Below are 12556 nucleotides of genomic sequence, written 5' to 3' on the forward strand. Positions count from 1 at the left end.
CAGAGCAGAACACAAAGCTGCGCTTTGAATGTGCAACACAAGAATGCTGTAAAACACTCGCAGGGGGAGGAAAAAACACTACCAGTCACTTCGAAGAACAGGTCATGCAGCTTTTATTTAAATTTACCTTTTTGGTAAGCAGGAGGGTTTTCTTTCAGTCAGACCATTCACATACTTCGACAGTACAGATTGCAGTGAATTTGATGGAGATCTTGCAACATTAGAAAACTTTTCTCAATATACATCCATTTAAGCGACAGCTTGTAGGTCAGAATGTGAGTGCTAGAGTCAAGTCTGCACACTGCACTCAGGTATACAAAGCATTGCAGCAGCACAAGAAATGCCCGCACTGGGCAAAGTACAGTGTGTTTTACATAGTGCAATCACTTTTAGAGGAAAAACTCTAGGAAGGCCACATCTATTTATTTATTTTTTTTAATCCTGTCAAGTTTACAAATGCGAGGGGGGTAGAAATCAAACCTCTGACTGAATTAACTTTTGTACAGGTAGGTTTTGTGTATAGGCACGTGCTTTAGAGAGGAGCTCTGAATCCGTTCTGTAATCACGAGAAAGACATATTGCTTTGTGATTCAGAAAGTGTTATACCATCTCTAACCTTCCTAACACTCTTGGCCAGAGTTGTTAACCCAGCTCTCTGTAGAGTTCCTAGAATACGCTCTTCCCTCTAGTGTAAATCCCCAATAGAGAAATTCAGGTTGCTATTGACAACGATTACAGTTATTCTACTTAACGGTCATTTGACCATATTAGGCATTGCCTCTGAATACTCCAGTCCACAGTGAAAACTCAGATTACCAGAGATGTGGAGGCTCTTGCTTTTCTGTTACTGTCACTCACCAATACGAAAAAAACCCAAGTCAGACAATGAACTGCTACAGCAAAGCATCACTGGTAATACTCATCTAATACAAAAGAAATGAGCACTCAAGACACTACATGTCATAGTAAGCAAGTTTTTAAAGATACTGCAAAGTGATTTGCCCAGTAAAATTTTAAAATGTACACTGTGCTCAATAGTTCAAACTACACGTAAACAAAGAGCAGCTCCCTGCAACACGGTGTAAATCAAAACGTTATAGCACCAGCTCCCAGCACCAAGGAGTTGCCCACTGACCAGTTCTAGTGTACAATGCAATAGTGCTCGCTGAGGTTTCTGCTACACGAGAGCCACAGTGGGACAGCTCTGCCCATTTCTTGCTGACATTTTCTTACCAGGTGTGCACAAATCGCATTCCTCCCTTCCCGTGGAGAGCAAGTCAGACAACGAGATTGTTACAGTACCAGAAAACACTGCATGGGAAATGGCACCTGAGGGAAAAGTAGGTACTGCATACCTGATTCTGAACAAATGGGCATGGAGGAACCGTGACGTTATCTGAGCAATCCTCTCCCTAACAGATCACATCTGAAAGGAGCTGCAGACTGTAAGAAAAGAAACAAGCCTTCCTACGCTGAAAGCCATGGACATGATATTGCCCACACTAATGATTTTATTTCACCGTCAGCAAAGCATTTATCCCCAAAAAGCTGTACACATACTGGTCAGATTATGGTGCAGTGCTAACTCTACACTATTAAAAGTCTGTTGCTATAGTGGTCAGGTTTGTCTCTTATCGGAGGAGGGCAAAAAAAGGAGACAGGCAGCATGGCCACATCATCATATAGCAATTTTACTCCACGTTAATGCAGATATAGTCTTTCTTCTTAAGTGCAAATTAAAAAGTATTTGCTAGAAACCAGCATGACTTGGGCTGCTGAGAAATGACAGATGATTCAGTTTCTTACAAATATTGACAAGTCTAAATCATTACAGGTTTCCAAAGCAAGAACAGGGTTACGAACAGGAAGGGAATAAAACATTACCACTATTAAAAAAACGTGTCATTGCAAACTTCGAACACTCTTCAAAAACATATCTAGAAAAGATTGTTTTCCTATTTTTTTTCCTGCAGCTGAGGAGTGTCCATGCAAAACAATTTTGAGAAGAGCAGTGTTCCACCTGGGCACCAACTAGGCCCAACTTTGTCCCACACAGCTCAGTAAAGTGCTCTCTTGTGCATCCTTTGAGGAAAAAAGTTCTCATTTAAAGTTTGGGAGGCCGAGGTTGCTAGCTGGGGAAGGCATAGTCTCGGTCAATCCGTGTTGAGGTCAGAGAAGGAGGAAGGAGCGAAGTTAACAGTACTCTGCCTTTCATAACTCTCAGACAACAGGCTGCAAGGAAAGAGCAAGCAGAAGCAGAGGCGGGTGTCAGATGAAACCCTGCCCCTGGGAAGCCACAGGAGTTTAACACAGGCTTCATTAGGGGAAGCATTTCATTCTTTATAGATGACAAACACTAGCTCTGCTGCAGAGTCCCGAAGATTTACTGTTTAGACACCAGGTAACAGATCTCCACAAGCGACATAAGTGAAAATCAAATACGCTGATTTTCACTTCCTGTGCTAGTGGTTTTTCAACGATTCCTTTGAAGGACAAGGGGGATCTGAGTAACATTCTTTTGCCGATTTAAAGAAAAAAAAAGCATCTTGCCCTCAACATTTTTGATGTTGCAAACTTATAAACATTCTAGGGCAGATCATTAGAGGTATTCACTGATAAAACAACTAGCCATCAGCTTAAAAGAGTAAAAATAACATTAATGGGGAAAAGAATTTAAGGCATTTTTTATTTTGGCCAGGAATGATGCATGCTACAGAGTAATCTTAATTTTCCCACTTGGTTTTCAGACCACTGCACTTTTTTGTTTTTGTTTTACATGGCACTTCGTAGTTTGTGTTTTACAACTTAGTCAAGATTTTCAAGTGTTTTCTTCAATATAAATGCCTTCTCTTGTAGCTCGGGTCTGCTATCTGACGCCATCGTAGACAACGAACGAATGAGGTGCTCTCTGCTTTCTAGTGTCAGGCTTTCCCACTGTTGAGCTTCTGTGTAGATAAAGACAGACAGACACTGGACATGAATACCAGAATGCCAAAAAACCCAACAGGCCATCTCCATGCCCAGACAGGCTGAAAGAGTGACGGCTTCAACATTTTACACGCAATCCGTACTGCTCTTCCCGGTGGAGGCAAATTCAACTGGACACTCAGGTGCATGTGCTACCTGCTGCACAGGGAGTCATGCCTGTTTAGACTAGGCTTGATTGTCTAAGCCTGTGACGTGAAAACAAGGGCCTGAAGAACCAAATGTTTCCCACTTCACAACTGCTTCATGTAATGTAAGAAGACTCTTGCTAAATAAAGGAAACATGAAGTGCCCAACAGAAATCCAAAGGAAGCATTTGCTACAGAACAAATGCAGACACGTATGACCTTGAGACCTAAGGAGACTCATTCTCCGAAGTAAACTCTGCAAGGCTTAAATCCTAAATTAACAATGAGGAACCAAACTTGGCACTGAGAGGGTAAAAATTACTCTTCTGCACAAACCGGAGCTCTCCCCTCTATGGAGCTTGTACATAATGCAGAATCTGACTACACACTCAGTCCTGCACGCTCTCCCTGGGACCCTCCTTGCAGGACATCTTCCTCACCCAAGCAGTACCCGACAGTACTTTAGACCTTGACTTCACCCACAGTTACTTCAAGCCCTCTCCGAGTTTCCCAAGTCACCAAGCACAGAACTCCAAGTCCCAACCGCCCCGAAATCACCCAGTGCTGCAAGCAGAAGGTAATGCCATCCTCTCCAGGGTTCCAGGCCACACAGCCAGATGCCTTCGATACCAAACAGTGGCTCTCCCAGGTGGCAAGCAAAAAGTCTCACCTTGCAGTTTGGTGAGCAGCAGTTGTATCACAGACAAAGCTTCTGTTCTTATGGACGTGTAGCTTTTGTTTTCTAAGGGATTTAAAAACAAACAAAAAATCCCATAACCACATTGAGAACCAAAGGCACACTAACTGTACAAAGAGCAGTCACCGCTGGTCTCCAGATCACTTCTGTTAGCACAGCTCACTGAGCTCATCTGTGCTGGCAGTCTGCAGTGCTCCCCAATTAGACACATTTGAATGGCAGAAAGTGACCAACTAGAGGTTGACAAGTCGACTAAACCTTGTGCATCGCCTCTGCTATTACCACGCCTCTGCTATTACCACTTGCTACTATTCCTGACACATGTTGAAAGGGAACAATGCTGGCATAGCTGCAATGTGACCACAGACGATTTCTGTGTGTAACAGACTGTTCTGGTGAGTTGTAATGGCTATAAACCCTCCAAATTTTAACAAGTAGCTTTAAGTGAGGGTACATAAACCCTATGCCATCAAGCACAAGCTTGTCAGAAAAAGTTATGTGGTCTCCTGAGCAAAAATCTTGTTAAAGTCTCATTCCAGGAGGACTGATAGTGAAAAGAAACTTTCCCCAAAGGGGTCTCTGGGTTGGTAGCTAGCTCTAAAGTAGGTGCTGCCTTTAGGCATACCAGCAACAAGAGCCACATGCAGGTATGAGGAGACCTGGGGCACTGTTACAGTCACAGGACAAGTGGGAACACTACCAAAGTAATAAACAGCCCCATGACTGTCAACTTTATATAGGTAGCACTTATATCCCCATGGGCGCACTGCTCAGGGAGAGCACAGACTGCCTCAAAGCCTTGGAGCTTCATGCACTGGCTGTCTGAGAACATTTTGTGTCTCTCCAATGCATATGTATTGAAGAAGTCTGAACGGTGGAGAAAAACTTGTGTTTCATTAAATCAGTAATAGCTTGATAGGTGGGGTCCATCTTCTGCATGGAGAAAATTATTACATTTCCGATTTGCACTCTGGAGAGGTTGCACAGAGTCTGCTGTCTGCCTCTCCCTCCCCTTTCAAAGCTCTCTTGCACCAGAGGAATTTAATTCTCTGTGCACAGCACCCTGCATAGTACTGTCTTGAACAGCTACTGCAACATCAGAATTATCACAGCGCAGTGCAAGGAAGGACAAACTGTTATCTCTGACAGCTTATGCTTATTCTGCACTTCCTCTACCAGCCAACCCCCAGAGGAGGAATGTATTAACAAGCAATTGATCACTGACCACAAACCGGGAGAAGTCTATTTACCTAAAGAATGGGTGATAGATGAACAGCTTTCCAACAGTATTTCTGTCAAAGCCACAGGGTCTGAGTGCTCCTCATCAAACAGCATTAGCCTGGCAAATGCAAAAACAGTCAGACACCCTGCATCACTGGGACAGAAGTCTGCTCGACTTCCTCCGAGAATTCAGTGTCATCCTCAATTTCATTAAACAGTTTGAAGCAACAAAGAAAAAAAAATATCATCGAAGTGGATTGCAGAAAGGAGAATTACCCTTGAAAGTAGGCATTCATGGCTTGTAGCACTCCAAGCTGCACTTTCCATGTGCTGAGTTTCAGACGGTCACACATTAACTTGCAAAACTCTTGGCGATAGCAACCTACAGAAGAATAAGGATGTCATTGTGTTACCACGGGGAAAGGCAGAAGGACACACTTCCTGCTTTCTCTCCCAGGTGTTCCTTGTGCTCCTCTCCAAGTGACATCAAGCCAGTCACTGCGTATGACCAAGCCAACATCCTGTAACAAGTGACCCTGAAAATCTTCACTGCATCAACACTCTCATTAACAAACACTGGAAGATAAACAGCTGCATCACACATTCTGCCATGCTAATAAAAGCAACCTGTTTTTTTTCAGATATATCCAGTTCCTCTACCTCGTACCAGCTTTGATGCAAATGTAAATGTGAGCAGCAGAACTAGGCTGCTTTTGATTAGGCAAGCCACCTCAGGCATCCTGCGTGTCTCCACAAACTCAGAACAGTTTGGTGAAGTGAAGTGAAGACAACAGTAAAGGAATTTCCCCAAGGATGGGCTACTCTGTGGGAAAGCTGTTGGCGCAGCTTTCTCACTGAAGATCTTGCGAGCTGCAGGCAGCGAGATCCTGCACCTCCTCAAAAGCCTCCCCACTCCCCACATGATCTCCAGGTCCCTCCCTCCTCCCTCTTTTAAGCGGAAACAGTTTGAGCTGAGAAAGTTTGCTCTGCACATCATTAGCTGACTTACGCTGTGTCTCCGGGCTCCTCGGCCAGGCTTTGCCCAGGGTCTCGAAGGCACAGATCAGGGACTCCATCTGCACCTCTTTCTCCCTCATGTCCTCATCCTCTTCGTCATGCTTTGGTAAACCCGTGCCCATGCTCTCAAGAGAGTTCTGCGGAGGCCATGGGGGGAAGGTATGATCGACAGAAGGACGAGGGCAGGCTAGCCACGCACTTCAGTACAATTCAGTCTTCCCTTGCAGTCTGCGCACACCAGTCCTTGTACCCAGCCGCTGCCTCCATACAGATGGAGTGCAGGCCCCCTTGGCCACCAGTAGCTCTGGCGCTATCGGCAGCCCGCAGAAGTGCACAGCAGGCTCCGTGGCCTTGCATCCAAACACTTCCCTGTGCTATACGAGTCCCACTTGCAGAGCTGCATAGCACTGCAGGTACTAAACAGAAGCACTCTACACAGCTTCCTAGGAGTCTCTTGCTGCCTGTAGAACAGCTAGGAATTAACTTTTAATGCTGTATTGGGGCAGTGCTGGACACCACAGGAAGGACTATGCCTAGAGAACAGTTGGACTAATTCAGAATTTGGGCAGCACAGGTTTAACCCCTCCCAGGGCTCACCCACAGTCTGGTATTCAGCCCCACCAAGGATCTGGCTGAGTGTGGGGTATTCCTCACATCAGCAGCCTTCTGGGCAGAAGCCTGGTGTGTACAAAACAGCATCAGCTGGACTGTCACCACTTAGGTGTTTTCTTTTGAAAGAGGGAAAACTCAAGAAGCTGAACTGTCACCTTCTTTATCATGGGAAAGATGATATCTGCCAGCTCCTGGAACCGGTCCTCCTTTGTTGCCTGAAGCACTCCAGCCGCACAGCGCAGTGCCACCATCTTATACTTTAGGTTCTCTTTCCGACATTCTTTCAGGACAGCCTGGACAATATCATTGATGGTGGGCTGGCCAGGCACTGACTTCTGCAGCTCTGCACTGAAACACAAGGCACACAGAAACGATCAGACCCACATGAATCCCTTCCCAAACACCACCCTTCCCACAGATAGGAAGCAATTCCTGTGTCCAGGCACAGGGTTGCCTACCAACAGTTGTAACTGAAGTTACACTCTGGTGCTCTTCTTTGCTCTTACCCTGCTGTTCTCCCTGATTTTCTTTCCTGTCTTTCCTCATATGCTTCCAATACTTCCCCCCCCTCTCTCTTCTTCTACCTCTTCCTCTCTCCTCCCCTTTAAGGTCTCCATCCTTTCCCTTAGTCTCTTCTTTATTCTTAGCAATTCTGGCCTCTCAACATCCTCTTCCTTGCCTTAAATCAAACATTTACCTCTGCAGGTCCCTGTGAAGCATCACTTCTCCCTCCCAGCTCTCACCAGTGACCCACACATTGACAAGCGAGTGGAGAGAGACTCCTCACATGCTGATGGGAGATTAGGATGGTCTTCAAAACTTTCTAGAGTCTCCTTAGCATCAGACAGGTAACAACACTGTGCAACAACCTCCTTTTTGGATCCCAGATCCTGAGGGTACCACCTCTTTCGAGACACTTACTTGCATGCAGAGATGACACTGGCAATGGCCTTTAACAGCTCCTCCTGCAATGAGTAAAACAGATACCACTGAGAAGTGCTACACAGTCAAATGGCACAGTCCTGTCACACAGGGGAAACCTTTGTACTCTGCTGCAAGAGGTAGTGGGGAAATACACCTGTGACACCAGCCTAGAGAAGCAACGTCTGGCTCCTGCCACTCCTGCTGTAGAGGCTGCAGAGGACTTGGCTTTCCGTCTGCACTGAACTGGCAGTGGAAAGGGGCCTTGCAGCGCCTCTGAGCACAAGCTAGTACACCTCAAGGCTAGAATATGGTGCAGTGGAAGTAGACTAAGTGGGAACCCAACTCTTGAAGCTATCTGAACTCCACCTACTTATCTTCCCTGTCATTTTTGTATCTGCTAAATGCAGGGCAAAAGGCAGACTCCCTAAGCCAGAGTGCCTACACATGCTGCTCTGCAGCACAGAACATCGCGTTTCCCGGCTCGAGGGCTGCGTGCTAGTGCTCACAGCGATCCGCGAGGTGCCAGTTCCTTTTTTACCTTCCCAGTCCAGGTTCTCCCTGGCAGGCCTTGCAGCAGCGCGGAGAGGACTATTCCCAGATGCGGCGGTACAAGGGAGCCTGTCTGTTTGGCAATTGATGCCATGGCAGCTGCTCCCTGGGCTTTCATCTTCCAGGACTGGGACTGCAGAGCCTTCTGGGTAATGGTTATCAACTCCTGCATATACAGTCTGATGCCGCCCTGAGTACCTGCGCATCAAACAGAGGGAAACTGTAATTTTGCCACAAAAAACCAAAACAGAAATCTGATCTTATTTAAAAAAAAAGAACAAAAAAAGAAAAAAAGCAGTTACAGATTGCAGACTGTTTTTTTTTTTTTGGCCATGAAACATATCAGCAAGGCCTACTTCAGGCAAAGGGGTGAAGAATTCCCCCCAGGTTGACTGAAGATGGGTTCTGTTTTCTCGGTGCTTCCAAAGAAAATCTTTAGCATTTATCTAGGCAAAGAGCTCATCTCAGTCCTTCCATATGGCAGACACTAGACACTGTGTTAGCCTGTTTCTAAGGAATATAACTTTTTTTTCTTTTTTTTTTCCTCTCGCAAGAACAGGTCACTGGAAAACCTTTTTGCAGCTCCTTTCCCAAACTCCAGAAAAGTAATCTGGTGACTGAGGGACCAGATCCGAAAACAGGTCAGAGAAGGAACTAGCAAAACCATTTCACCATGCATCCAGGTCTTCCTCTACAGACAGAAAGCATGGCAAAATAGCCCTTCTGTAGCGTAGATTCATTCACTGAAGTTAAAACCACAGTCATCACCAGAGAGATCTCCAACCCGAGACACAGGCCAAAGTCCCCTGTAACTTCAGAGTGTGCAGCAGCCCACTCAAGGCTCCACATCAAAATTTCCAAAGATTTCCAGCTATCTGCGCCATGATCAGGGCCATATTACAGTGGCATTCAGTGCCTCACAATATTAAAATACTTCTCCTGACTGTGTTTGTGTATCCTCACCTCTGTGATCAACACCTCTGTAATTATTTTAAATAGCCACAGAGAAGCTAACCTGCCAAAACTCATACAGGACATCTTTAGCAAGGAAGAAAATGGAAACAAGCTTCCCAAATCTCTTACCATGAGAACTCTGTATTTCCAAAATGGATTTCCAGAAAGCATGATACTTCTTGCCCCATGCTTCCCAGAAAGCTTTTACCACTCTTAACACAACTTACCAGGTACATTTTCCTGCCAAACTTCAGTCCACAGAGTAGAATTCTCTTTCTCTCCTTTCTCGTCATCGGGAACCTCGTGCATGCCCAGAAAAGCCAATGGCAGCACATGTTTGGCATGGTTCTTCACTACGTCTGGACTGTAGCGTCCCATAGCATGCACAGTTAAAGCACAGCCTGTTCTGTAAACTGGCTCTGAAGGAGCAAAACAATCACACATTATGACTGGGAAGCAGGATTTTCCTTTAACAGCTTGGTCTGCCTCTTGGGAAGCAGAGGAATGCACAGTATTGTGTAACGATGCATGGGAATTATTCAGCCAGTGAAACCAAGCATCACAATATAGAAATGTTTCTTTACCAGCTTTTGCTATCACCAGGAACTTTTTCTGCACTGTATTCTGTAACTCAACACCCCAAAAGCAACATACCTTCCTTCTCCATGTACCAACTGCTGAGTTTGTGCAGCAGCTTCTCAGTGCTACTGTCCCGGGAAGTCTGTAACAGGGAAGAGACTCAAATCACTCAAACACTTCAAAAAAACCCCAACAACAAGAAAGCAAAATAAGACCTAAAACCACCTCAAACCCCAACTCACCCGGACTAGATGCCCCATAGCAAAGGCAAAAGACTTCTGTACCACGCTGTTGCGATCAGTCAGGCCACTAAGTAAAGCACTCATAAGTTTGCCTGTTGGAAGAGACTTCACTTTATCAGAAGTATCATGTTTTTATTGCTGTGGCAAGAATTACAATAGCCTGCATTTCATTAGATTGTCTGAATTTATGCATTTTTCCTTGTCGCATGTTTGCAGGGTTATAGGTCTGGCTGGTCCTTATGTTTAAACAAGTACACAGCATAACACAGCAAGGCTCAGCAGAAGCTAGCGTTTTGCCAGCCTCAGCCTGCACACCTTGACTGATAATGTTCCTCTACGTGAGCACCCCAGCTTATCATGCTTTCAGCTTTACTTCTATTTTGCGACAGAAAGGTGACCTTCTTTCTACTATCAAATCACAATAAATTGTAAAGAGAAGACTAAGACCCAAGGAAGCAAATTCCCTGTTTATGGTCCTCCCATAGCTCAAGTTGAAGGAACAAGTGCTTATTGAGAGTGCTGCACTAACACGGGCATTGTTAGTCTGCTCCAAGAAAGTCTAGAGATATTTCCGCCTGTTGCTGCTGGGCGCTAGTGAATTCCCTGAACTCCTTCCTCTGCCTCTCCCAACTTGGTGACATATTTAACATCACCAGGACCTACCCCCAGCATGCCAGTCTCATACGCACAAGGCAACTTCAAACAGCTCTCCGAGGAAAATACACACGTAAAGATCATTCTTGTGATAAAATCAAGGGCCAATAGGGAGGAAATACTACCCACAGACCAGCAACGAAAAGCACCTTTAAAACCTGACACTAGAAACAAACCTTACCTGAATAAGGTGTTAAGTCCTGAGGACACTGTGTGGTTAATGACACAATTACACTGGCACAACCTCCCTGGAAGATTGCAAGGGAAAACAAAGGCAAGATAAAACAATATTAGCCCCTGGTTATTACTGTTAATACTTGCTGCGGTGCTATATGCACTTGTATGACATGATCTAGGCCTACCGAGCCTCTGCCCTGATAAGCCGTGAGCGAAGGTTAAAAGCAGAAAAAGAGTTTGTAACAAATGAATGACAAGAATTGAATTAGGAAGTGAAAAAGTTACCAGGACCCACACTCAGGATAGATGGTCCTGGAAGATTTACAGCTATCAAGGACAACCTTCTGCACTCAGCCATCACAGAGCACAACAGCCATGTAGCCCAGGGCAGGTTGAGGCAGCACACATTCAGAAAATCAGAAGTAATGTAGGTGGATTGAGACTCAGATGTAAAATGACTCCAGTATGAATGAGCCCAAGCTGTCACTTTAAAAGAGACAGTCAAAAGAACAGTATTTATGTTGACACTACACTGTGTTCCCTTCTCCACTTCCAAATTAACTATTAAAATCACAGACATACCTTTGTGCCAAGGCCTACTCCACTTTTGATCAGTTCACACAGCCGAGGAACCAGCTCACCCAGGACGGACACATCCAAATACTGCAAGCTCTAGAGAAAGGCAAGGGCGGGGGGGAGAAAAAAGAAAGGTAATGGTAGCAGACTTAAGCTGGTCTACTTCCAGCTGAGACGTGCCTCAGTTCTGCAGGCTGGTCTTCAGCTGAATCGTAAGAATTTGCTGCATGGTGGGAAAAAGGCACCACAAAGTGGCCTCCACCACATACAGATTCTCTTGCCCTATTTCTATGCTGAGCTGACCCTGCTAAAATTATCATTGGCTGGAACTGATGTACTTCTGCACTCCAACTGTTTAGAAAGCTGAAAGTAACATGCTAGCAAGAACTCCTTCTGGGGAGGAAAAGGGATGCAAAGGTGTGCATATCTTAGGACAAAACCCAGCATTCCCCCAACTGTCTGAAACCCTGAAGCAATAACATAACCAAACTAGGCAAACCATTTCTAAACTCCTGTGCCTAAAATGCCACTGGGCAAAACAGAAAGCCTCATGCTTCCAGCACTCTGTGTAGCACACTGTCTGCAGAAGGGACATCCATCCTCTAGCAAACTCAAGGATCACATACTAACTGAAGGTAAACCTCTCTGGGCTTCAGAAGTCAGATCTGCTGTCACTTCCTCCCCCTGCACAGGTATGGTGAAGGGAATAATCCATTATATCCCATCCAAGGATATAATCTCCCAGCCAGCCCCAGAATATAGAGGAATAGAGAGAAGGTTGCTCATAAGCCAGGACATCTTCACGCTACTCCAGGGTAGCCACACTATCTCTCCCCTCCCCTAGAAATCCCAAGCATTGATCAGGGCAGCACAACTGTCCTCCCAGGGCTGGCAGGGGAGAGGCATGGCCTGGAGGAGGGACAGCAGCAGCTGCTGCAGCCTGCGGGGTGGCAGTGAGTACACTTCTACATGGAGCCTTTCATCCCCAGCTGCTTTACACACTATTTATAGAGAGCGCTCCACCTGACACCAAAACGCAGCTCCACATGCTGTTATGTACAGGAGGGCTTGCTGTTGTTACTTTTCCCTAAGTGCAGGAAAAAAAGAATAGCTCTGGTGCCTATGCTTCTCCTAAAACTTGCTCAGCACTCACACCCCCTGCCTGCTCGCATGCCCCTGGCTGTATGCAGTGCCTCAGCAGAAAAGAGGGGTCTTTTCTTTGGGAAGGGACAGGCTCTTAC

General features: G+C 45.6%; 1 protein-coding gene across 3 annotated transcripts in view; it reads right to left on the reverse strand.

The window, feature by feature from the left end:
* Positions 1 to 96: 96 nt before the first annotated feature.
* ECPAS (Ecm29 proteasome adaptor and scaffold) overlaps positions 97 to 12556 on the reverse strand; it is a 65768-nt gene continuing 53308 nt past the window's right edge. For all 3 annotated transcript variants that reach the window (XM_072860606.1, XM_072860605.1, XM_072860604.1), the window contains exons 37-49: positions 11322 to 11411; positions 10744 to 10810; positions 9909 to 10000; positions 9742 to 9808; positions 9315 to 9506; positions 8123 to 8331; positions 7582 to 7625; positions 6816 to 7008; positions 6041 to 6185; positions 5308 to 5413; positions 5061 to 5149; positions 3784 to 3855; positions 97 to 2945 (exon numbers count right to left, since the gene is read on the reverse strand). In XM_072860606.1, coding sequence (XP_072716707.1) covers positions 2806 to 2945; positions 3784 to 3855; positions 5061 to 5149; positions 5308 to 5413; positions 6041 to 6185; positions 6816 to 7008; positions 7582 to 7625; positions 8123 to 8331; positions 9315 to 9506; positions 9742 to 9808; positions 9909 to 10000; positions 10744 to 10810; positions 11322 to 11411 — 1506 coding nt within the window. In that variant the 3' untranslated portion in view covers positions 97 to 2805. The remainder of the gene's footprint in view (positions 2946 to 3783; positions 3856 to 5060; positions 5150 to 5307; positions 5414 to 6040; positions 6186 to 6815; positions 7009 to 7581; positions 7626 to 8122; positions 8332 to 9314; positions 9507 to 9741; positions 9809 to 9908; positions 10001 to 10743; positions 10811 to 11321; positions 11412 to 12556) is intronic.

The sequence above is a fragment of the Ciconia boyciana genome, chromosome 4 (genome assembly GCF_034638445.1).
Source record: "Ciconia boyciana chromosome 4, ASM3463844v1, whole genome shotgun sequence".
Taxonomy (NCBI): Eukaryota; Metazoa; Chordata; class Aves; order Ciconiiformes; family Ciconiidae; genus Ciconia; species Ciconia boyciana.